At 30.9% G+C, this 26,667-nt stretch overlaps 1 protein-coding gene across 3 annotated transcripts; it reads right to left on the bottom strand.

Moving 5' to 3' along the window:
- Positions 1-4,553: 4,553 nt before the first annotated feature.
- Positions 4,554-26,227, bottom strand: LOC119610539 (inner centromere protein A-like). 3 transcript variants are annotated; one of them, XM_037965800.1, is made up of 10 exons: positions 25,510-26,227; positions 19,542-19,825; positions 19,029-19,463; positions 14,766-16,698; positions 14,448-14,627; positions 12,498-13,064; positions 12,035-12,285; positions 10,271-10,378; positions 8,600-10,181; positions 4,554-4,972 (listed from the first exon to the last, which is right to left on the bottom strand). In XM_037965800.1, exons 1-9 carry the CDS (start codon positions 26,099-26,101, stop codon positions 8,607-8,609), a joined length of 5,925 nt encoding a protein of 1,974 aa, XP_037821728.1. In that variant the 5' UTR covers positions 26,102-26,227; the 3' UTR covers positions 4,554-4,972; positions 8,600-8,606. The 3 variants fall into 3 exon arrangements, with proteins under 3 accessions (XP_037821728.1, XP_037821727.1, XP_037821726.1); XM_037965799.1 differs by having other exon boundaries at positions 14,448-14,630; XM_037965798.1 differs by having other exon boundaries at positions 4,555-4,972; positions 14,448-16,698.
- Positions 26,228-26,667: the final 440 nt, after the last annotated feature.

Below are 26,667 nucleotides of genomic sequence, written 5' to 3' on the forward strand. Positions count from 1 at the left end.
TCCTTTTCTTGCGCTGCTTCACTTCACTTCCTTTTTGTTAAACACACTATTTCACTCACTTAATAAGAAACGTAAAGATAACCGTTATATTTTACGCGATGTGCGTTTAAACGTTATTAATTTAAAACTGATCTTTAGTTAGTGTTTAAACCGTTTAATATAAACTTACTTTAAAGCAGACTTTTGCCAACGTAGTTAAAAAATTATTCACTATTTTCTTTTTTTTTTTGCTTTTAAATATTTAACCTAAATTTTAGTTTGTAAAAAAATGTGTCTTTAAAGCAGTTTTTTGTCACAATTTTTAAGTTTTTTTTTTTTAAACTACTAGTAAATGTTCTACTACACTTTTTTTTCATGGCTCGTCTTTGGTGTAGGGGGAAAAATCTATTGAAATTTAATACATAATCTAAGATCACGCATTAATTATTCGAGACATGTTTAAGTGCATGGTCATATTGCAGAATGTGGTATTTTTAAAAAAATTGTTTTCTTTTTTTTTTGTCATTCGTTTTTCCAAGAAATAAGATTTTTTGTGAATTCAGCATAATTTTTAAGAAAAATATTATACAAGAATATGAGCAGTTTAAAAAGTACACGTTAAAGATATTCGAGATAAAAAGTGTTTGGTAAAAGTTTTAAGTTTTGACCCAGAGACCAATTCATATACTGTGTAAAACCCTCGAATTTCGCCATATTTAAGGAATTATAACAGAGTGAAGTCAGCTTTATTTATAAAAATTGTTATGCCGTCCGAATTTCCTATCTATGGACATCGGAATTAAGGCTACAACTTTGATATATATTAACCTAACACTTCTGATTCTGTCCCATGTTTAGACTCGGATTCAGCTTCAATGGCAGCACCAACAACTACTTTCAGTTTTATTATTCCCTTCAGAAGTTGCCTGAAATGGCTGCCTAAATTGAAAAAAAACATGGACCATGGTTCTGCATACTGTACTTGAACAAGCCTCACCAATGCCAGGCCAATTAGGGAGCAACAAAGTGGTCCGAATGTTTTGACTGAGTCAAATTGACTATTCAGGGGTTGTAATAGAAAACAGCAGCAATAAAATGATTCACTCAGAGCTTAGATTGCATTTTGATAAACAATAGTCGAAGTTCTATTTCAGTCCAACTACTGGGGTCCTTAAAGCAAAAATCAGCATCATGCAGAAATATAGCGCCTGAAGTAAATATAAAGGAATCGCATTCAACAACCACAAAACTTTGAAATATTTATAGTCCTCTTGATCTTAACAAATGTGACTAGTTGTATTCCGTCATTATCCAATAGGCCATTAAATGACCTGGGCAGATCAGAAAACTTTGCTAATTGGAAAACTGAGTAAAAAATGCACCTTCTGTATTGGTATGAAACTAATTATCTATCCATAATAGTTTGTTCAGATCGACCAACAGATTTCATCGTGTCATCCGTAGGCTCAAACTCTTAACTTCAGAGATTAGAATTTCAAACCTTTCTTATCCAATAATGCAAAATATCTATATTTTATCCCAGACTCCAAATTAACATAGAAACTAATGTTGTATGTTCAGAATCCAAAATTTTCTTCTTCGTAATAGTTTGTTCGGATCGACCAACTGATTTCATCGTGTCATCCGAAGTAGGCTCAAACTCATAACGCAAGAGACTAGGACTTCAAACCATCCAACAATGAGAAATATCTCTATATTATCCTGGGCTCCATCATGGAAACTGACGTGGGATGTTAATAATGCATGGAATAGAAATTTCTTAACGTCTTCCGATTAACTGTAGCGTTCATCATTACATCTTATTAGTATCTTATAAGATTCGTATATTGGATCATTTATGAATAGCCTGGTGGTGCTTCTCCCATTTAATTTAAAACTAAACTACAACATCTTCATTGGTCAGCCTGTGTAAGAAAGAGCTGTCAAGAGCGGGTCTGGCTTCTGCCTTGCTGAAGACATTTATTTACTTCAATTTGTGATTGGTCCATTTACATTTATTTCCTCTAAAAATTGATATCGGTGCCGATCAAAACGAGGCATCAAGTATGATCTCTCTACTGATTACCATACATATTTATATTTTCGATAACTTGCTTGATGTTAGATGCAAATTGGAAATACATTATGTAAATCGAAGTGTATACTTTCTATTTTTCTGATCAGAGTTCTCATATTGTGATCGGTAAATTTCTGATTATTTTTTATCATAATCATCTGTGAGTTCTTCAACTTCAACTAGATTATGTAGTACTGTCACTCCAGCTCACTTAGGTCCATTCAATTACTGAACCCATTAGACGTTACTGATTTCTTTCAAATTAATCACCCGGTTTCTTTGACAAAGTTAATAATATGCTTAAGCTTTACTCTAGATAGTACCTCCATACCCGAAAAAAGGGTGCCAAAGTGAAGTCTTTTCTACCTCTTACCACTCTTAATTATGACATCTTCTGCACTAGTTGGTAAATGGCTAGTGATTGCCTAATTTGACCAAGTAAATAACATGGAGGCCAAGGTAACCTGTCAAACTTTTTGGATATGTGATTACATTTAACCTCCCGTGTTGAGTTTCTCTATATAGTTCATGCTGTGGAAGCTATTCATTAAATATACCCAGCCACTGCGACCAGAGTTATCATAGAACATATAATTTAGATATGTGAATGTATGCGTCATCTTCTGCTTCGAAAACATTAGCCTGCTCGGAAATAAATCACCGCGATACTCTTCTTTAGCGTTCCATGAAAGGAACAATGTCCAATTTCTAATCTTACTTAGACGAAAGTTTGCCAAAGAGAGTGAAAGCGTTTTACTGTCACCTCCACTTACTCTCATTCGTCTGAATCCGTTCGTCCAATTTTTTGTAGTTGTGCCCGTAAATCTGTATGTCCACTAGGAATACGTACCATTATATTTACCTCGGACTTATTCACCATTATATTTACATCGGAGGCTTATCGCCTTCCTCTCAATAGCTTCAACTTATAGGATATTAGTGGCCTTACCCACCGTTCTATTATACCAAGTGGTCGCGTGGGGTTTTATCGTTTATTTAGGCTGAATTCCTCAAACTTCCTTTTATAGCACGCTCATTCGCTCACCGATTATCCACGAATGACCTGGTACCCATATTATAACGAGTTTACCACTAGAAAAGTAATCGGTTATGGATCTCTTAAAGGCCAATATGGTCTTAAATTTAACCTTATGTGCTGATATCGCGCTAATTACCTGACTGTCGTAAAACAAGACCTACCTATTCAATCTAAATCATTTTACACATCCCATAGCACAGACTTTCCCCTGAAAGTTTCGCTGTTGTTGGAACTTGCTGAATTGACAATATTTGACCGATTGGAAATCGGGTCGTTCCGTATCCAACTGGTGTTGTGATTAAGAAGACGGTTGCTGGAACTTGCTGAATTATCATTGATAATCGGGTCGTTACAAAGCAATTGTAGTAGGAACCAGAATGACGGTAATATATCACAGTTTCTCGGTTTTCAATGTTGATCTTCAGATCTCATAGCTGTCAACAATTTATGTTTCCGGTATGAGATCTGGGACGATTGGTGTTGTGTATATGTATGTCCAATATGTCTAGTATAGTCAATTCGTCTACAGATAGGAGCCGCTCGGCTGTTACTTTCCGGAGATATGATTGACGTAGCATTCAGGGCAGTTAGCAGATTAGCAGTTAATAGTCTAGCAGATTACAGAAGTTTGAATTAGACAGAACCGTTCTCATATCAAATAAACCAACCACTATAAGAGTAACAAAAATACAGTAATTTTTATCACACAGATTTTAACTAAACCCTTGATCTCAATCTAAAGAACTTAAAACACATTAAATTAAAGTAAATGAACATTTTATTCTTCATCTTATTAAGCTGAATTTTAATCCATATTGTGAAGCCCAATTAAGTCCAAATTGGCAACGAAACAAAGCAATTTAATTTAGTTAAATCGGCTCCAATTAATCTCAAACTATTTTAACCATTGCATGCAATTAGAATTATTTCAATTTTACAATTGTTTCCTAAAAATCTTCATGCATAAATCAAAATGACATGTGCCCAAGGGCACTTTTTATTGACATATTGACTTTTTTGTTCAATCATAATATACTCAATATATATATTTTTTTAACAGTGTATATAGAAAGAGTCCAAACGGCCAACTTAAAAAAAACTATATCTGTGCAAAACTGACTTTCGCCCATCTGTATTTAGAACGCTATAAAATGCAACAATCAGCAGTCAACCTTAATTTGGGCAAAACTACAATAAATCAAAAAAAAATGTAAACATTTCACCAACACAAAAATATGCTGAATTGTAACTTTGTAGAATAAAATGCAGAATATAAAAAGAAAAGCAAGAATTTAACTTTTTTTGCAAACCAAAAAAAAAAAAAAAATATGAGAACACAGGTCAAGTCTATGAGAGTTTTACTATATACACAACAAACTTAAATTGTATGATTAATTTTATATGAATATTCAAATATAAAAGAAAAACAAGTTGTTGTTTTTTAGGTTTTTTAAACAAACTTTAAAAAAATGTCGCTTTATTCAAATGCATTATATTTTAAGTATAACAAAAAGAAAATAGTTACTTTTAGTTCACAAAAATTCTCATTTAAATATGATTAAAAGAAGAAATAGTAACTGCTACTACTATGACTTCTTTTTTTGTTAATTTAATTTAAAAGTAAATATATATTAAAATAATAAATAAGAAAAAAATAAACAGGAAATAAGTTATTTCATTTTAAAGTAACGTACCAGCACGTTATACATTGAAATTAGTTTACTTTTTCCATTAAATTAAAAGTAATACTTAGATATATTTTTAGTTATAAAAATGAAATTATTATTTAATTCATTGAAACTTAAAACTTTTTATTCATTTTGTTGAATCCACAGAATTTTTCAAATTTGTAGATTAAATTACATCAGCATCAGCATCTGAAATGAAATTGAATTCATATTTCTTTTACGGCAGTTTTAAACTTGTAAGGCTCACAATATTTTCACATAAACACACACACATAGACAAGAGAAAGTTAAATTTCTTTTTTTTTTGGAATTTTTAGTAGATTTTTTCGAAATAAATTTTTTTTAGTTTTTTTTTATACTTTTTTCATGATAGTTCACTTAATCACTTAATAAATTCTGTAATTCATAAATCCTTAAAACTCCATGTTTTATCAGCAAATTATTGTCCAATGTCATCGCTTTTATTATTAGTAGAATCATTGTCAATACTCTTCTCTCCCAAAATCCTTTATAGTTTATAAACATTATTTATGTCGAATGGATATATTGTAAAACTCCATGAAACTACTGTTCAATGTCATAGTTTTCATTGCCAACAAATCTGGCCTCAGAATGTATATATCTTATAAGGCTTTCGAGATATTAGAGTCCTACAATTTGAAAGATCCCTGTATTTGTCCTTATTTGAAACGTTATAACTGCTCGAAGATATATTTGTTTGTAAGAACTGTTATGTCATTTTGAAGTCCAACATGTCGACTTTATATTTGCTTCCATCTTTAGTATGTCTTAATCTAAAGTTTGACACAAATTTACCGCAGATAAAACCTTTTATCTCCAATGTATTCAATGATTAGCCTCCAGAAAGTAAGAATTGTAGAGTTATGTCCATATCGTCACTAATCTGTTGGAGATTGTATAACCAAATTTACTTGTTCTTCAATTTGTTAGGTATGTATTTTAATTTATTCTTTCTTGTCCAGTATCTCCCCTCTCCAAATCCTGTTTTAGTTAACTATTTAATACTTAAACTGTCGTCCTTTTCAACGTTATAACATATTTCTTCATGGAATATGTTTGATGAAGGCTTCAATAGGTCATCTTGATATCCCTAAGCGTAGAGTGGTCAGAACTTGAATACATATAAATATTTAATTTCCTCCTCTGTCGCGTCTCAAATCTGCTATTCTTCCTTTTTAGCTTTTATTTGATTGAACAAATCATATCGCTCCCTCTCTATCAAGCGAAAGTTCTTTTCTTCGAAAGAGAACTATGGGAATTGTAAAAGTGAATAGCACTTTCCAAAAATTTAAGTTGTTAGTAGTTAGTGATCTAGCCAGTCAGACTGGAGGTTGTGGGTTCGATTCCCCCAGAGACATAGGCAAGGCTTACATCCACCTTGCACTAACTAACTAACTAACTAACTAACTAACTAACTACTACTAACTAACTAACTAACTAACTAACTACTAACTAACTACTAACTAACTAACTAACTAACTAACTACTAACTAACTAACTAACTAACTAACTAACTAACTAACTAACTAACTAACTAACTACTACTAACTAACTACTAACTAACTAACTAACTAACTAACTAACTAACTACTAACTAACTAACTAACTAACTAACTAACTAACTAACTACTAACTAACTAACTAACTACTAACTAACTAACTAACTAACTAACTAACTAACTAACTAACTAACTAACTAACTAACTAACTAACTAACTAACTAACTAACTAACTAACTAACTAACTAACTAACTAACTAACTAACTAACTAACTAACTAACTAACTAACTAACTAACTAACTAACTAACTAACTAACTAACTAACTAACTAACTAACTAACTAACTAACTAACTAACTAACTAACTAACTACTAACTAACTAACTAACTAACTAACTAACTAACTAACTAACTAACTAACTAACTAACTAACTAACTAACTAACTACTAACTAACTAACTAACTAACTAACTAACTAACTAACTAACTAACTAACTAACTAACTAACTAACTAACTAACTAACTAACTAACTAACTAACTAACTAACTAACTAACTAACTAACTAACTAACTAACTAACTAACTAACTAACTAACTAACTAACTAACTAACTAACTAACTAACTAACTAACTAACTAACTAACTAACTAACTAACTAACTAACTAACTAACTAACTACTAACTAACTAACTAACTAACTAACTAACTAACTAACTAACTAACTAACTAACTAACTAACTAACTAACTAACTACTAACTAACTAACTAACTAACTAACTAACTAACTAACTAACTAACTAACTACTAACTAACTAACTAACTAACTAACTAACTAACTAACTACTAACTAACTAACTACTAACTAACTAACTAACTAACTAACTTACTTACTTACTAACTAACTAACAAACTAACTAACTAACCAAACAACCACTTCTATTATTTTTTCTAAAATCGGTCACCCTATCACGTTATCGAATTAATATACATACGTTGAACGGTTCCGAAACTAACTAACTAACTAACTAACTAACTAACTACTAACTAACTAACTAACTACTAACTACTAACTAACTAACTAACTACTAACTAACTAACTAACTAACTAACTAACTACTAACTAACTAACTAACTAACTACTAACTAACTAACTAACTAACTACTACTAACTAACTAACTAACTAACTAACTAACTAACTAACTAACTAACTAACTAACTAACTAACTACTAACTAACTAACTACACTAACTACTAACTAACTACTAACTAACTAACTAACTAACTAACTAACTAACTAACTAACTAACTAACTAACTAACTAACTAACTAACTAACTAACTAACTAACTAACTAACTAACTAACTAACTAACTAACTAACTAACTAACTAACTAACTAACTAACTAACTAACTAACTAACTAACTAACTAACTAACTAACTAACTAACTAACTACTAACTAACTAACTAACTAAGTAACTAACTAACTAACTAACTAACTAACTAACTAACTAACTAACTACTAACTAACTAACTAACTAACTAACTACTAACTACTAACTAACTAACTAACTAACTAACTAACTAACTAACTACCTAACTAACTAACTAACTAACTAACTAACTAACTAACTAACTAACTTACTTACTACTAACTAACTAACAAACTAACTAACTAACCAAACAACCACTTCTATTATTTTTTCTAAAATCGGTCACCCTATCACGTTATCGAATCAATATACATACGTTGAACGGTTCCGAAACCAGTTCAAAACTGTTATTTTCGATATCATTACGAAGACGATAAGCATAGTTTTACAGAACGTTCCTTGCACCAAATTCATTAATTATTTTTGCACAAGAAGAACAACATTATTTTATTGAAATTTCCCAAAAATCTCCAAAATCTTGAGTGGAAGCTGAGACCTTCACAGGTCTCATAGTGTAATTTAAGAAATGTCTTTGTTTTCTATATATTCTCTAATCTTATAGTCTAATGGATAATATAACAATTATAGTTCTTGCCTTAGCTAACAAATAACTATACCCTTCACCTTCATGCCTTTCTTGTTGTTTGTTTTGTTTTACTATTGCTAATGTCGGGAAAAATTAAATAAATTGAAATTTTATAAAATTAAACTTTTTATAACACACTATGGTGAAGGGTATATATGATTCGGCAAAGGCGACTACAGACTTCTTACTTGTTGTTTGTAGATAAGTTTTCAATAAACAAAAGTGCCAATATTGTGAGCATATTTTTTAAATCAATATATTTATATGTATGTACTTACCAAATAATCAGTTATCAGAATCCCAACATTCTTCATCAGTTGAAGACTTTTTAGCTACAGGAGGTGGTGAAGACTTAGTAGCTGCTGTTGCTGGACGAGGCGAACCCGATTGAAAAGATGAAATGGGTGATGAAGAACGAGGAGGTGAATTATTATTTTGAAATTTATTAAAACGATTTTCATTGTTGTCCGCGGCGGAAGATGAAGACCAAGAAGAGCTAGCATTATTATCGTAATTGTTATCCTTGTTCTTGAAATTATTAAAACGACGATTGTTATTAAAACCACCACGTCCTCCACGACCACCGCCACCATAACTACTACCACTATCAAAACCACCTCCTCCTCTTCCTCTTGGAGAATTGGGTGGCGAAGAGTTGGATTTTGAAGGAGAACTTAAACCAGGTTTATTAAAACGAGGATTATTGCTATAAGATGAACGTTGATTGGAACGTGGTTGATAGCTGTTACTGCCGTTATTGTTGTTATAATTGTTATCATAGGGTTTCTTAAATTGATTGCCAAAGCGTCTATTATTGTTATTATTATTTTGATTATAATGACTATTTTGGTTGTTGTTGCCACCGCTGCCATTGTCACAGCAACTGTTAGTGTTATTACAACATCTATTACAATTACTACTAACACTACTATTAGTATTATTATTATTATTGTGGTCATCATGATGACCATGCTGACTTGTTACACCACATTCATCCGAATGTTTTTGTATTGGCGGTTCTGGTGCTTTAATATAACAACTAACAAATGGTTCATTGACATTAAGCGAACCAACTGCAGCAGCACCACCTGCCGCATTATAGGTCGATGATGCAGTTGTCATCGAAGTGCAATGGGTATTGGGTGTTAGGACCTGCTGTATAAAACTATATGTGGCATTAACTGGCATCGTATTACAACAAGAACGGCCGCCAAAAGAAGGAACATGTCGCTGTTCATTGATAATGCCATTTGCATCTACAAATATACCCAAATTACGCATAATCTCCAAAAGTTCACCGGCACAATCAATTTTGAATACGTCGAATACCATTTCAGGATTTAAGAGACGTTCACGATGAAAGTTATTTAAGGCACGTACCAGTTGTGATATTGATTGATTTATTTGAATTTTCATGGTAGACATCAGGCTCTGATACCATGGCGAACGTTGTAGGCAACCATAAAGGAACATATTTGGAGTTTGTTGCTGTTGAGGCTGTAAGATTGGTTGTGCTGTGCTGTGGTATTGCAGAGCCAAAGGAACGGCATTCGGTATGTCTGTGTTCATATAAGGCGATGATGTTAATGATGCTGATGGCGAAGTTGCCGCAACCACATTCATATTATTGTAAGGAGTTAGTGCAGTTTGTGGCGTCATTATTGGCGTTGCTATGTCTGTCATTAGGGCAGGTGTACGATTTCTTGGGTCATAAGGTGAAACCATTGTTGTGTTTGTTGGTTGCGCAAAATTTACTGATGCACCACCACCGTGTGATAAATTCGAGGTATTGCTTGTTGTTAAAGACACCAAAGCATTCGATGTTTTTCCAGTTGGTTTACACAAAGTCATTAATTGTTTCTGAAATACATGTTGGAGTATATTTTATAATTACGTTCAGTTGAGTTGTGTTATTGTTTAATACTTTAATGAATGAGGGATTATTTTACCTTCACATGAGTTCTAAATATTCTGGGATCTAATTGTAAAGTTTTCTTAAGTTTATCAATGCAAATTGGTTTGTTTATGTCAACTCTTCCCAAATCAATTTCATGTAACTGAAAAAATATTTGTTAAAAACAAGGAACATTTTAGTAGGTTTTTTGAAAATTATATAAATTTAACATACGGATTCAAAGATTTTTCGGTGAATAAATAAATCTTTTCAGAACATTTTTTTTAAAATTTCACTTTTTTGTAGAAAATTTTTCGAAAATTTCTCTTTTTTTATAGAAAATTAATTTTTTTTTTAATTTAAATTTTTTTAAAATTTAAGTTTTTAGAAATCTTTTTATAAAGAATTTTGTCTTTTTATAGAAAGCGTTCGAAAATTTATAATTTTTAGAAACCTTTTGAAATTCTCGTCTTATAGAAAATTTTCGAAAATTTAGCTTTTGAAAATGTACTTTTATAAAAAGTTTTTGAAAATTTTACTTTTTATAAAAAGTTTTTGAACATTTTTCTTTTATAAAAAGCTTTTGATAATTTATATTTTTATAAATTTATTTTAACAGAATTTTTCTTTTAAAAAAGCTTTCGAAAACTTCTCTTTCTAGACAGACTTTTCTGAAAAGTTTTCTTTCTAAAGAAAACTTTTGAAATGTTCTCTTTTTTATAGAAAACTTTTTGAAAACTTCTCTTTTTATAGAAAGCTATCGAAAATTTACAATTTTTAGAAAACTTTCGAATTTCTCGTTTTTATATTAAATCTTCGAAAATTTGTCTTTTTATAGAAAATTTTGGAAATTTTATTTTTTAAAAAGCTTTTGAAAATTTATTTTTTATAAAAAACTTTTGAATATTTATATTTTTGCAGAAAGCTTTCGAAAATTTGTAAAAAGCTTTTGAAAATTTACCTTTTTTCTAAAAAGCATTTGAAAATTTATGTTTTTATAAAAAGGTTTTGAAAATGTATCTTGTAAAAAGCTTTTGAAAATTTAAATTTTTTCTAAAAAGCATTTGAAAATTTATGTTTTTATAAAAAGCTTTTGAAAATGTATCTTTTTATAAAAAGCTTTCGAATTTCTCGTTTTTTATAGACAAATTTCGAAAAATTATTTTTTAAAAAGCTTTTAAAAATTATTTTTTTATAAAAAGCTATTCAATTTTTATATTTTTAATAAAGCTTTTGAATATTTATATTTTTTGTAGAAAGCTTTTGATTCGATTCGATTTCGATTTATCTTTTTATAAAAAAACTTTTAAAAATTTATCTTTTTATAAAAAGCTTTTGAAAATTTATATTTTTATAAAAAAACTTTTGAAAATTTATCTTTTTATAAAAACCTTTTAAAATGCATCTTTTTTAAAAAACTTTTGAGTATTTATTTTTTTATTAAAATCTTTTAAAAATGTATACAAATCTTTTGAAATTTTATAATATTGAACATGTTTCTATTTAAAGAAAGCTTTTGAAAATGGGTATTTATATAAAGCTGTAGAAAAAGTATATTTTTTATAGAAAGCTTTTGAAAATTTCTCTTTTTATATAGAAAGCTTTCGAAAATGTCTTTCAAAAATGTTTCTTTTTATAGAAAGCCTTTAAATATAGCTTTTTTATAGAGGGCTTTAGAAAATTTATATTTTTTTTAGAAAGCTCTATCCGATCATTAATATTTATGAAAAATTTTCAATTGTCCAATATAAATTTAAAATAAAATATATCACAATTCTTTTTAAAAATGAATATATGTAATATAAATCAATTTACTTACAATATAAGGAATTGGTGGATATGTTAAACGGCCATCGATTTCGCCACCCAAACGAAATTCAAAAGATCTCCTGACTGGCGATGGACTGGCAATAGTATCATCGCCATAAGTTGGCGACGATATCGGTGTTATATTCACAGAAGAATTTTCAAAATTTATTTGACATTTTGTTGAATGTGCCGATAACTTATTATACAATGAAGAATAAGTTGAATATTCAACATTTTCCTTCATCTCCACTGAAAAATTTTCTAAAGAAATAAAAAAAGGAATAACAAAACATAATTTAAAATGCATTAAGGTTCAACATGCACAATAGTAAACTATAAAAGTAACATCTTAAATTTTATAAAAATTGCTATTTATCACGTTTTATAGCCTCTTAATTATAAGCAATTGTTCTATATTTTCATCTTTCGAAGAAAGAAATTGAAAAATGTTTAGAAAAAATACTATAATTTACCCTTAGAATATTTATCACTTGCATTTGAAGTTGGCTTTTCAGGCTCATCAATAGGTTTAAAGGGCGAAGAATGTTGTGTTTGTCCGTCGCTTTCGTTATTACCATATGGATTACGAGCCATTGCAATTTGTGCTTCCTCTTTTAACTTATTTTCAGATTGTTTTTGTTGCAACAACTGCTCTTCCTTTTCCACCAACACCGGGACATTCCCCTGCTGGTATTGTTTATGTGGCAAATTATTGCTATTTTCACTGATGAAACTGGTGGTGGCTGTTGTAATTTTTTCAACTTCTTTTTGTTGCTTCTCCTGCTGCTGTTGTATTTGTAGCTGTAAATCCGATTTATTGCTTACATTTTCAATTTGTTGACGTAAATCGGATTCATTTTCCTGTTGTTGTTGCTCCTGTTCTTTATGCACATGCTGATGATGAGAATGATGTGTTACTACTACTGTATGGGTTGTAGTAGCAGGCTCAATGGCTTGTTTTCGTTCATTGCCAGTTGGCGTTGATGTTTGCAATGTATCGACTATAGTTAGCTTTTCATCACTTGAATCAGTATCGAAATCTAAATAATATTGTAAATACAGACACATACATGTATTTATATAAATGCTTTAAACATGTATTTTTTATAGAAATTCAATAGAAAATAAAAATAAATATTAAGTGAAGCTTTTACATCTCTTTTCAATGATTTTTATTTTAGGATAACATATTTAATACTTGGTTTAATATTAATGAAAGGGTGACTAGAGTTAAAATACAGTAAGAAATTTTAAAGTTCCATTCTAGTTCAATTCTAGTTCAGTTCTGGTTCAGTTCTGGTTCAGTTCTAGTTCAGTTCTAGTTCAGTTCTAGTTCAGTTCTAGTTCTAGTTCAGTTCTAGTTCAGTTCTAGTTCAGTTCTAGTTCAGTTCTAGTTCAGTTCTAGTTCTAGTTCAGTTCTAGTTCAGTTCTAGTTCAGTTCTAGTTCAGTTCTAGTTCAGTTCTAGTTCAGTTCTAGTTCAGTTCTAGTTCAGTTCTAGTTCAGTTCTAGTTCAGTTCTAGTTCAGTTCTAGTTCAGTTCTAGTTCAGTTCTAGTTCAGTTCTAGTTCAGTTCTAGTTCAGTTCTAGTTCAGTTCTAGTTCAGTTCTAGTTCAGTTCTAGTTCAGTTCTAGTTCAGTTCTAGTTCAGTTCTAGTTCAGTTCTAGTTCAGTTCTAGTTCAGTTCTAGTTCAGTTCTAGTTCAGTTCTAGTTCAGTTCTAGTTCAGTTCTAGTTCAGTTCTAGTTCAGTTCTAGTTCAGTTCTAGTTCAGTTCTAGTTCAGTTCTAGTTCAGTTCTAGTTCAGTTCTAGTTCAGTTCTAGTTCAGTTCTAGTTCAGTTCTAGTTCAGTTCTAGTTCAGTTCTAGTTCAGTTCTAGTTCAGTTCTAGTTCAGTTCTAGTTCAGTTCTAGTTCAGTTCTAGTTCAGTTCTAGTTCAGTTCTAGTTCAGTTCTAGTTCAGTTCTAGTTCAGTTCTAGTTCAGTTCTAGTTCAGTTCTAGTTCAGTTCTAGTTCAGTTCTAGTTCAGTTCTAGTTCAGTTCTAGTTCAGTTCTAGTTCAGTTCTAGTTCAGTTCTAGTTCAGTTCTAGTTCAGTTCTAGTTCAGTTCTAGTTCAGTTCTAGTTCAGTTCTAGTTCAGTTCTAGTTCAGTTCTAGTTCAGTTCTAGTTCAGTTCTAGTTCAGTTCTAGTTCAGTTCTAGTTCAGTTCTAGTTCAGTTCTAGTTCAGTTCTAGTTCAGTTCTAGTTCAGTTCTAGTTCAGTTCTAGTTCAGTTCTAGTTCAGTTCTAGTTCAGTTCTAGTTCAGTTCTAGTTCTAGTTCAGTTCTAGTTCAGTTCTAGTTCAGTTGTAGGTCAGTTGGAGTTCAATTCTAGATTTGTAAATGTAACATATGCATTTGTAATTAGAGTGATTATGTAATTAATTAAACTCACCCCTCTCCTCTTTTGAGGTATTACTCTGTTCGGAATACGTTCGCTGTCTAGTGTCGAAATTAACTTTGCGCCTCGATTTGACAACATCAATTTTTAAACATTTATTGTCTTTCAGAGATGAATCCAAATCATATTCTGGTGTAAAACTGCGTCGTTTCTGTGTTGTCTGTCTATTATCATCTGCTAATAAAGTAGAAGAAGTAACAATTGGATTAACATTAGTAGTGGTCGTAGTGGTACTATCCGCCTGTATAACTTTTGAAGTTGTTTGCAGCAAATATGAAGGTTTCAGTTTAGTTAGAACAACATGAGGATTACCTAAATTGAATTGTTCTTTATAAGTCGAGGGTGAGGCGGCAAGCGAGGATGAGGGATTTTCAAAAGAAATGCGACGTTTTGTGTGAGTGTTTGTTGAATTTTCAGGAGTTTCCAGGTTTGCTGAAGATTTTGCTTTCTTTTTGTTTCTAATGGGTGTAATTATATGATCGTAACAGCAGTCACTAGAGGTGGGAATTTCATTATTTAATTTTGTTGCATTATCACAAACATCGTCGGTAATTAAGGGATCCTGTGAGGGATTTAAAGTATAACTCTCTTCCGAGGTTTGTGTTAGCAGGGTAACATCTATGTTTTCTATACTACTAAGGTTTTGATTGTCTCCTTTATGCAAAGCAAACATTTTTAGTTCTACATCGTTGTCTGTATTGTGGAGGCGTGATGTTGTTGCTATTGTTTCATTAAGTAGCGATTGTTGTTCAAGTTTTGCTTTGGCCTTTTTCATAAAACGTTTTGTTAATATAACATTTTGTGTTAAGGGAATTTCCGCATCTTCCAAAAATGTTTTTGTTTTATCGGCGTTTTCGTAAGTCTCAGAATTTTCTGGGGCATTTATAAGTTTATTTATAATATCGGCATTTATTTGATAGTCTTCACTGTTGGACTTTTCACTAGTTTTTATACTAGGTTTAGGTAATCTAAGACGTCGAGTTTTTATAGGTTTGGTTACCTCTAAACTGGTTTTAGAAGATTTTTCATTATTGCTATTAGTTGAAGTTTCTCCATTATCTTGTTGTGTATGAGATCTTAAACGTCTTTCTTTAGTTGGTTTAGCTATAGAAATATGTTCATATGGGGGTGATTCCTCTTCGGTTTCGTCTTCATTTTTTCTTTGTACTTCAATTTGACTCTCAATAACTTCTTTCTCATCCATTGTTATGGCTAATTCTAGAATTTCATTATTTTGTTTAAAGGCATTATTAAGTCCAATATTTTGTTCCAGCTGTTCATTATCATTCAAGTCCAAGGATTTATTTGTATCTAAATTTTCAATTGAAGGTTGGTGGGCAACTTGAAATTGTTCACTTTCAAAGGGTACTTCTTCCTTATTACTATTATCATTCATTTCAGTGTTAGAAATAGAATTTGTTGTTTCATTAAGTACTTTTTTATCATTGTATACTTCTTCTTCTGTGGGTTTTTCAAAATTATCTTTATCAATTATATCCGTATTATTTAATACAGTTTCAGTATTTATTGATAAATCTTCATTTTGCAAATTAGCTGACATGTTATTGTCATTTACCTCCTGTTCTTGAGGTATGTTAATCATGTCATTATTACCATTTGTATCATTCTCCTGTTGTGGTAACTTATCATTATTTAAAAATTCCATACCACTTTCTTGTGGTACATTTAGAGTAGCTGCAGTTAAGCTTTCATTATCGTCAGTTATAGTTATTACATTATCTTGGACATCTTCATTATTAAATTCGTGATTTTCCTGGCTTTCTCCGGAAGATCTTATACCATTAACAAATTCTGAATTTTCTTGTACTTCTGAAATTTGTATTTCATTTACAATCTCGGGATTTACTAAAACGATATGTTGTTGTTCATTTGGTGGATTCGATTGTAATGACGACATCTCTATTGAATTGTTTGTAATTTGGTTATACATTGTTGAAATTTGTGCACTAGTTGCACTAGTATTAAGATTTTCATAAATAGGCAAACGTTTTTCTTGTTCTTTTAAAAGTTCATAAATATTTTGTAGTTCATGAATTTTTTCGTTCGGAGTCATATTTGAGGTGGTCTTTAGATTTTGTAATTTTAGATCAATTTCATCAATAATAGTATTTGTTTCTTTGAAATTTTGATACATAGTATCATATTTATCTGTTGTTATTGCGATAGTAGTATTAGCCTCACTGGAATGTAGGCGCAAAGAAGTTGCTGGGGGAGCTGTAAAATTCTGGAAATTATACAAAATTTTTTATTGTGGGTTTCAAAAGATACGCTCATGTTTTCATTTAAGCTTTTATAAGAGAAAAATATTTGTCATGATAAAGCAAATTGTCAAGTTTTGTTAAAGTTTTTAATCAAATGAAGAAATAGAAAAAAGATAGAAAGAAAATTTATCCAAATGCTTTTAAATAAAAATGTTATGTTACTAGAACTGAACTAGAACTGAACTAGAACTGAACTAGAACTGAACTAGAACTGAACTAGAACTGAACTAGAACTGAACTAGAACTGAACTAGAACTGAACTAGAACTGAACTAGAACTGAACTAGAACTGAACTAGAACTGAACTAGAACTGAACTAGAACTGAACTAGAACTGAACTAGAACTGAACTAGAACTGAACTAGAACTGAACTAGAACTGAACTAGAACTGAACTAGAACTGAACTAGAACTGAACTAGAACTGAACTAGAACTGAACTAGAACTGAACTAGAACTGAACTAGAACTAACTAGAACTGAACTAGAACTGAACTAGAACTGAACTAGAACTGAACTAGAACTGAACTAGAACTGAACTAGAACTGAACTAGAACTGAACTAGAACTGAACTAGAACTGAACTAGAACTGAACTAGAACTGAACTAGAACTGAACTAGAACTGAACTAGAACTGAACTAGAACTGAACTAGAACTGAACTAGAACTGAACTAGAACTGAACTAGAACTGAACTAGAACTGAACTAGAACTGAACTAGAACTGAACTAGAACTGAACTAGAACTGAACTAGAACTGAACTAGAACTGAACTAGAACTGACTAGAACTGAACTAGAACTGAACTAGAACTGAACTAGAACTGAACTAGAACTGAACTAGAACTGAACTAGAACTGAACTAGAACTGAACTAGAACTGAACTAGAACTGACTAGAACTGAACTAGAACTGAACTAGAACTGAACTAGAACTGAACTAGAACTGAACTAGAACTGAACTAGAACTGAACTAGAACTGAACTAGAATGAACTAGAACTGAACTAGAACTGAACTAGAACTGAACTAGAACTGAACTAGAACTGAACTAGAACTGAACTAGAACTGAACTAGAACTGAACTAGAACTGAACTAGAACTGAACTAGAACTGAACTAGAACTGAACTAGAACTGAACTAGAACTGAACTAGAACTGAACTAGAACTGAACTAGAACTGAACTAGAACTGAACTAGAACTGAACTAGAACTGAACTAGAACTGAACTAGAACTGAACTAGAACTGAACTAGAACTGAACTAGAACTGAACTAGAACTGAACAAGAACTGAACTAGAACTGAACTAGAACTGAACTAGAACTGAACTAGAACTGAACTAGAACTGAACTAGAACTGAATTAGAACTGAACTAGAACTGAACTAGAACTGAACTAGAACTGAACTAGAACTGAACTAGAACTGAACTAGAACTGAACTAGAACTGAACTAGAACTGAACTAGAACTGAACTAGAACTGAACTAGAACTGAACTAGAACTGAACTAGAACTGAACTAGAACTGAACTAGAACTGAACTAGAACTGAACTAGAACTGAACTAGAACTGAACTAGAACTGAACTAGAACTGAACTAGAACTGAACTAGAACTGAACTTGAACTGAACTAGAACTGAACTAGAACTGAACTAGAACTGAACTAGAACTGAACTAGAACTGAACTAGAACTGAACTAGAACTGAACTAGAACTGAACTAGAACTGAACTAGAACTGAACTAGAACTGAACTAGAACTGAACTAGAACTGAACTAGAACTGAACTAGAACTGAACTAGAACTGAACTAGAACTGAACTAGAACTGAACTAGAACTGAACTAGAACTGAACTAGAACTGAACTAGAACTGAACTAGAACTGAACTAGAACTGAACTAGAACTGAACTAGAACTGAACTAGAACTGAACTAGAACTGAACTAGAACTGAACTAGAACTGAATTAGAACTGAACTAGAACTGATCTAGAACTGAACTAGAACTGAACTAGAACTGAACTAGAACTGAACTAGAACTGAACTAGAACTGTACTAGAACTGATCTAGAATATTAATCGGATCGGAAAGTAAAGTATGAATATTTTATCCGGAAAAACTATTAATATAAAAATTATTGCAGCAAAATATTTTTATACAAAATTTTATCTGGATAAAGTTTTCATATAGAAAAATTTATCGTGATAAATATAAATTTTATCCAGATGTTGTTTTTAAATAAAAATTGTATCCATCTAAAGAAACTTTTATCTGGATAAAAAAATCAAAAAATAGAATCAAAATAAATGAAAAAAACTTACATTAGTTTGCACCTCATCACTGCTTTCATCTATGACCAGTACCTGTTCTTCATCGTTATCGTCCATCACCTCGATAATCTCACACGTCTGTTGTTCGTGATTTTTTTCAAAAGCCAATAATCTTTGCGTTAAATCTTCAATACTATGTAATTGTTCTATAAAATGAGTTTCTACTGCCGATGGTTTTGTTGTTAATAAATCTAAAATATGACTACGTAATGCTTCCATTAATTTCGGCTCTAGCGGACCATTGTGCATAAATTGACATTTGAAATCTTTTGGACATTGTAGATTGAGATAATAGTATTTGCAAGGAAAATCGGAATGTAAAAATTTACATGTCATTTCGGAAAGGCATTTTTTGCTTTGTAATGTATAGATACAAGGTTGTAGAATTTTTGAGTCATTATCGGTCTGGGTAATATGCGGCAAGGACTAAAAACGAAAAATAATTAATGAATAAGAAAAAGATAAATAAACTTTCTAAAATTGTATTTTTATAAAAAATCTTACCGTTTTATCTGCTACTTCGTCTGCACATGTTGTTTCTTCGCTTATATTTGTTTCTTCAGCATTATTCTTGCCTTTAACTTTAGTTGTTCTAGGCTTTCGTGGTTTTATAACTTTCCTGCGTCGATTTGTGGTTTTTGGTTTCTTTAATATCGACTTTAATGCAGTTGGGCTATCCGACTTATCTGCTTTTTCAACGGTCATATTATTTATTTCTTTTTGTTGTTTATGTTCCAAAGCTAATGAGTTTTTGCGTCCTCTTATTTTAGTGGAGGTAGCTTTAGAATCTATAGAAGTTGAAAATAAATGGAATATGTTTTAATGAGTATAAATTTAATAAGTTGATGTACAAAATTAAACAAGAATATTTTTAAATATTGGATTGAATTTTTGACCGATTTTCTCCAATAAAAGGTTAAAATTCATGAGGGTCATCAAGGCTAGTATAGAACTTGGTTTTTCAGCTTTTCGTCGAGATACGAGTATATTAAACATAATTATGAACTTAAAAGCCCTATTCGTCCGGTTCAGTTGTATGGGGGCTAGGCGAAATAATGGACCGATGTTAACATTTTTCAACAGGCTTCGTCTCCGGTACCATAGAAGATCGTGTGCCAAATTTCATTGAATTATCTTCAAAATTGCGACCTGTAGTTTGATTACAGACGGACGGACAGACGGACGGACGGACGGACAGACGTACGGACAGACGGACATAGCTAAATCGACTCAGAAAATTATTTTAAGCCGATTTGTATATTTTAAGTTTCATTTTCTTTCTTTTCAATAGATTAAAATTGCCATATTTCGTGTAATTATCGGTTAAGAAAGGTATATAAAATGCTCTATAAAATCTATGGGATTTTTCTGTTATTAAAAATGGTAAACTTTTCATTATAGACCAATCTTTTGTTCTCTTCGAGTAGCTAGGTTGTAGTTCAGTATATTTTCCTTCATCAAAATCTATTAGAAAATCACAATTTTCATACGGGAAATGCATACGTTCGTCACCCTTATTCATATCATTAAAATAGGGATGTATTATTTGTGTAGCATTTTCTCCCTCAGCATAGTAGGCTGGTGGGTATAGTACCAATAATATTGTACGTTACAAACATCAGCACAAACCCAATATACCCTCCCCACTAAAGTTGTGTAGGGTATAACAAGTAAGAAGTCTATATTTGCCTTTTTCCAAATCTTATATACCCTTCACCATAGTGTGTTTAAAAGATTAATTTTATAAAATTTCAATTTATGTCATTTTTCTCGACTCTACCATACGCTAAATGAAACAAAACACAAAAAAAAACAGAAGCAATATACGCAAAGCAATGAATCCAACACACATCCAAACGTTTTATTCCAATAAGCAATGTTTTTGTTGCTTTTTTGTCAAAGCATGCAAAATTGGATTTTTTTGATGAAAATTTCAGAGGTTGTCTCGGATTTTTGCTCATAACTCCTTTATATATGGACGAATTTTGTCAATTTTAAATAGGAAACTTCTCGAAAGCATGCCAGACAGAATTATTGAAAGTTTGGATCCCGAAGATATCTGGGGCCTTAAGAAAGCCCTAACAAAGTAGAAGCAAAAACCTTCTACAATGATAATTTTATTATTATTCGGTTATTATTTAAATTATTTTTCTTCTTACAAATCTTAATATAAACGATTTAATTTTAATAAATACCTTTTTTCAGCTAATTTAATTAAACTTTTCTCTACCGACTTTTCGTTATAAATGAAAAATGTCACAAAATAAAAAAAATATTAAAATCAAATGTATTGTGATGAAAAATGTTTGCCAAAGTGTAAAGTGGTTTTGGTTTAAAGTAAATTAAATGGAAATTTTCATAATTTCTTTCTGCTAGAAACACCTCCAAATGGTTGTTTCAAGCTTTAAGTTAAGATGTCTCGAAGAAGGATAAAGATGGTTAAAGAAATTCAAACCTTTAAAATAAATTAAACAGATTGGACTTTCGGACGTCATAACAGCTTTTAAGAAGGTGTCTTTTCGCTTTTATATGGTATCAAATATGGTGTAAAGCAGAAGTTCCAAATTTTAACATGAGTATACTTTTGTCTCTGGGTTTTGACTTTTTTTTGGTCTGTGTTATTGCCAAAGTCAAACTTAAAACGCAGAAAACTGAAACAAAAACAAAGCTCATAAAATTCTCCTTATCACACTGATTTTTATACCCTACACCACTTTAGTGGGGAGGGTATATTGGATTTGTGCTGATGTTTGTAACATACATAAATATTCGTCCTAGACCCACCTTAAAGTATACCAATCGGCTTAGAATCGTTTTCTGAGTCGATTAAGCTATGTCCGTCCGTCCGTCCGTCTGGCTGGCTGTCCATATAAACCTTGTGCGCAAGGTACAGATCGCAATTTTCAAGATAATTGGATGAAATTTGGCACGCACGTTTTATTTGACGAAGCCTATTGAAAATGGTTAAAATCGGTCCATTAGTTCACCTAGCCCCCATAGAACAGAACCCCCCGAAAAGGGCTTCTGAGCTCATAATTATGTTAAATATACAGATATATCGATAGATTACGGCACAACTAAGTTTTATAGAAGTCTTGATGACCCTGCCAAATTTCATAAAGATCGGGCCCCATTTGACCCTAGCTCCCGTACAAAGTCCCCTTCAGAAAATTACTTGAATGTCCCAAATTAACTTATAAACACAAATATCCCGATGAAATTCACCACAATAAAATATTATGTAAATATAAATATATTCGCAAAATTTTATCGGGCTTGGTACATATTTGCCCCTAGCCCCCATATAAAGCCTCTTTCAGAAAATTTGTTTTTCATCCATAAATTGCTTAAATGTATCGGAACAAGGGAATATTGAAGATAAATGTTTTATTATGAAAAATAAACCACATTTAATATTCATAACTGGTGTAGGGTATCATATGGTCGGCCACGCCCGACTATACTTTCTTACTTGTTATGTTCTTTACTTTGTATTGATATCAGATTTACTTGCATACATATAATACAGGCAATAACCAGTGCACTTCGCCGACTTTATCGTAATAATGTATTTAAAATAAATACATACAGTGTCTCACATAAATATTCGAATTTATTATTTTTTATGAATTACTGTGTTATTTTATGATGCTACTTTTAAAATAATAATAGTATTTGAATTTTTTTAATGAAATTTTATTAACTTTTATTATTTTAACGAAATACAAGAAAAAAGTAATAAAAACTTATTAATGGTTTTCAAAAAATGGAAAAAAATTCAAAAGGGGTCATTTCAGGTACTGCGCAAAAATATTCGAATTTTTTCTAAGAACTCTTCTAGAATCCTTCAACACGTGTTTTATTGCCCATTAATTAAAAAAGAGTTGATCAATTCAAATTAAAAAATTAATTTATATATGTATAATAAATCAAGGCCGATCAATTAAATACATATAGGAAATGTTTGATTTAACATTATCAAGTCGTCCAAAACTGTTGTGAATACAGCACGACATAGAAATACTGAGGAAATACCGAAGGAATCTTCATCTATCAGCTCCAAAAATTAACAACGAACTCAGGACATTCCTGTGAATAAAAATTAGTGTCGAAATTGTGCGCAAAGTACTAGGGAGCAATAATATGCATGGTCAAGTACCAAGGTGGAAACCGCTCATATCGAAGTTAATCGATGGTAAGTGTCTTGACTCCGCAAATAGACTCATAAGTAAGAATATTGGATTCTGGAAGGAGGTTATCTTCGACGATGAAAACAAATATAATATTTTTGGCTCAGACGGTCGTCAAATGATATGGCGAAAGCTTGGAGATGCCTTGGAATTATCTAACTTAAACCCAACTGTAAAGGAACCAAGTTGCTCTGTCAAGGTCCCCTTCAGAAAATTACTTTAACGCTTATAACTGGCCTAAATATACGAGTATATACATAGATGAAATTCGACATAAGTAAGTTTCATTTGAGTCAAACGAGGTTTGATGGTGGGAATATAAGATTCGGCATAGCCGAATATAACACTCTTACTTGTTCAATAGAAAAACGTTCCAAAATACACTACCTGGTACGTGAAAATGTTGATCATTTACAACACTAAGTATCTTCTTTCATCAAATTTCAATGGAGTTAATGTCTGGACTTAAACTCCATTGAAAATTTGTGGTTATATTTACAAGAACAACTTTTAAATCACTCATTATCCTCCAAAACCACCATACGGTTGCTTTGCATGAAGAATGGAACATAATAACGCCAGAACTATTTCATAAATTGGTAGAAACGGTCCCACGTCGCTTGGAAGTTGTTTTTAAAAACAAAGGCTACTATACAAAATATTCATTTCATTTTAATCATTTATTTTTACATCATAATGCTAATCTAAATATAATGTATACAAAAAATTCGAATACTTTTGTGAAGCTATTTTTTGCACTTTTTTTAAAAAAAGCTAAATTAGTTTAAGTAAATTATTTTCTTTACATTTTTTAAATGTGATATAAAATTTAAGGACAGTCTGGACTACATAATAAATTTATTTATTTATTTTTTCCACAAAATCTATTATAAAATGATGCCTGTTTTCATAATACATTAAATTCGTATACTTATGAGAGACACTGTATACGGTATACAATTTTTTCCCAATATTCTTTTTGTGGGATCTATCACGACTCCCATTTATAATTGTCCATCCAAAGGAAAATAACTTGTACAAAGCTTCAAGACTTTACCTAGAGTTGTTTCCAAGATATACGAATTTTAGTATTTGCTTTATAGTATCCCTCTGGATGTTTAAATTTCCTTAAATATATGTAAAAACGATGGACATACTTCTACAAAAAGTTAATATATTTTTATTTCAACAGTCAGTGGTTTAGTCGTCTATAAGTTACAAACAAACTAACAAACATACGTTAAATTATTTATAGATTTGAAATACGGAGTTTGAAATCTTTAATGTATTATTATAATGTAAACAATTTAACATGTAATCCCAGCAAAAAAATTTTGCAGTAGTGCAAAGTGAAAGCATGTTTCATGACTTCGTTAATAACAGTGCTAATACAACTCATTCTAAACGCCTTCCTAAATTCAACCTATTCCGCAGTTAAAAAATTTCTTTAAAACTTCAAAAATTAATTCAGATTGTTAATTTAATCAAAGGAAATTTATGTGTTATTAGAAATATTTTTGATTATTATTATTATTTTGTGTATTTTCCCATATTTATTATAATGTTTTCCTTAAAAATATTTTAAAAAATCGTTTTCGAATCATCGAATTTGCATTGGTTTAATTATTCAAAATTTTCGCATAAACACATGATCTCCAATGACATGCTAATGTTAAAATCATGCATGTTTCACCTAAATCGAACCACTTCGTCATCACTTGCGCCTCTGATTAAACAACATCTTTGTCATGTAACTTTTTGCTGGGATATATAAGAAAATTAGAAGTCAAAAATATGTATGCTAAAATAATAGCTTGGAAAATGGAAATGATAATTAATTAAAAACTTAATCCAATATTCACAAACGATTATGTTTTTGTCGGTTTGTTACAGGAATTTTGTACCTACCTACTATTTAAAAACTGCTAAAAAATCATTGATTATTTTATGAATACGGGTTATTACATTCCAATGAATTAAGAATGTAATGCAAAAGAATTCATTCTTCGAAAAAAGTTAATAGTGTAACAACACCGAACACGGATTCATGTATTAAAGATTTTTTGTAATTCTTGACTGCAATATTTTTTTTACTAATTCTAAATTAACATAACTTATTCCAATTCCATTGATATCTTTTTATATGGGCAAGTTTTTAGTAAATTTAGCGCTTCTTAAAAGACAGGTTTTCATGCACCACCCTAATGCAAACACATAAATTTTGCACGATTTCCACAGAACTTATTGCTATGAAATAATAAACCACAAAAAAGTATGCTTACCCAGCATTTTTTGTTTATTCATATTGAAAGTTTTATTGTTGCAGCGATAAGATGAACTTACACCACCTAATAAAACTTTAAAATCAACATCCACAATGCCGACACCAACACCGCCAACACTATTACTGCTATAGCTTTCAGATATCGTGCTGCCGCTGCTGCTGGGAATGATTAAATGGCTCTGTCCTTCTGTGATAATTTCCGATCGTTTTATGGCAGTTTTAGTGGTGGTAACACGTTGTGCCATAAAATGGGTATAATTATCCAAATGTATAACTGTACTCTGACCAGCAGGTATTATACAGGGAGCAATCTTTTTCGGCATATACTGTATGGAATCTTTACGTTCCAGGGACATGGAAAGCGAAGAAACAACTGCTTTTCCTTCGGACGTTGATGTCACAGAAAACTTAGCACTGGAAGCTGTAGCTGTAGTAGTGAACGGAGTACCATTAGAATTAAAATTTCCAATAGTTCTTATTCGTTTCTTTTCGATTTGATGCTTAACCACTGATGAATTATTATTGAGTGTACTACTGCTACAACTATTGGTTTGTTCTTGTACATCTTCAATGATGTGAAAAGTGGACATTTTATTTTTTCAATCAATTACTATTGCCAAATTAATATTATTTCTTATTCCTTACTACTTGTGCAAAAAATTATATTTCCCGCGACGCAAGTTTCTCGTAAAGTTAACGGAACTTCTTTGTAGTTGTTGTTGTTTATTTTTTGCAGTGATGCATTTTAGTGTGAAGAGAGTTGTTTTGTAGGGTTACCGTATCCTATTATTTAAATTATAATAGGGAAACAAAGTAAAAGAATAATTTTGTTTTAGAATTTAACAGATTTTGCTGAAATGTTTTAAAGTAAATAGAAATTATTGCTTTTGGAATTAAATCCTGGCTATTTATAGCTAAAATCTGAAGAATAATATTTAAATAGAACTCATTAACTGATTTATTGTTTTTCGGTTCGAAAAATACAAAACACAGGCTCTGAAATCTTTTTGTTCTACATTTTAACAATATTATCCTAACAATTTCTTATTCGAAATATAAACTTGCCATCGGGTTTTGTATCAATATACATATTACCATTACATTTACCAACCTTTGCTTTGTTTTCGACACTTTAAAATTCCTTCTGAGCTATCGA

This window comes from Lucilia sericata, unplaced genomic scaffold, assembly GCF_015586225.1.
Source record: "Lucilia sericata isolate MDLA Ls3-8-SP2 unplaced genomic scaffold, ASM1558622v1 Contig001224F_arrow, whole genome shotgun sequence".
In the NCBI taxonomy this organism is placed as follows: domain Eukaryota; kingdom Metazoa; phylum Arthropoda; class Insecta; order Diptera; family Calliphoridae; genus Lucilia; species Lucilia sericata.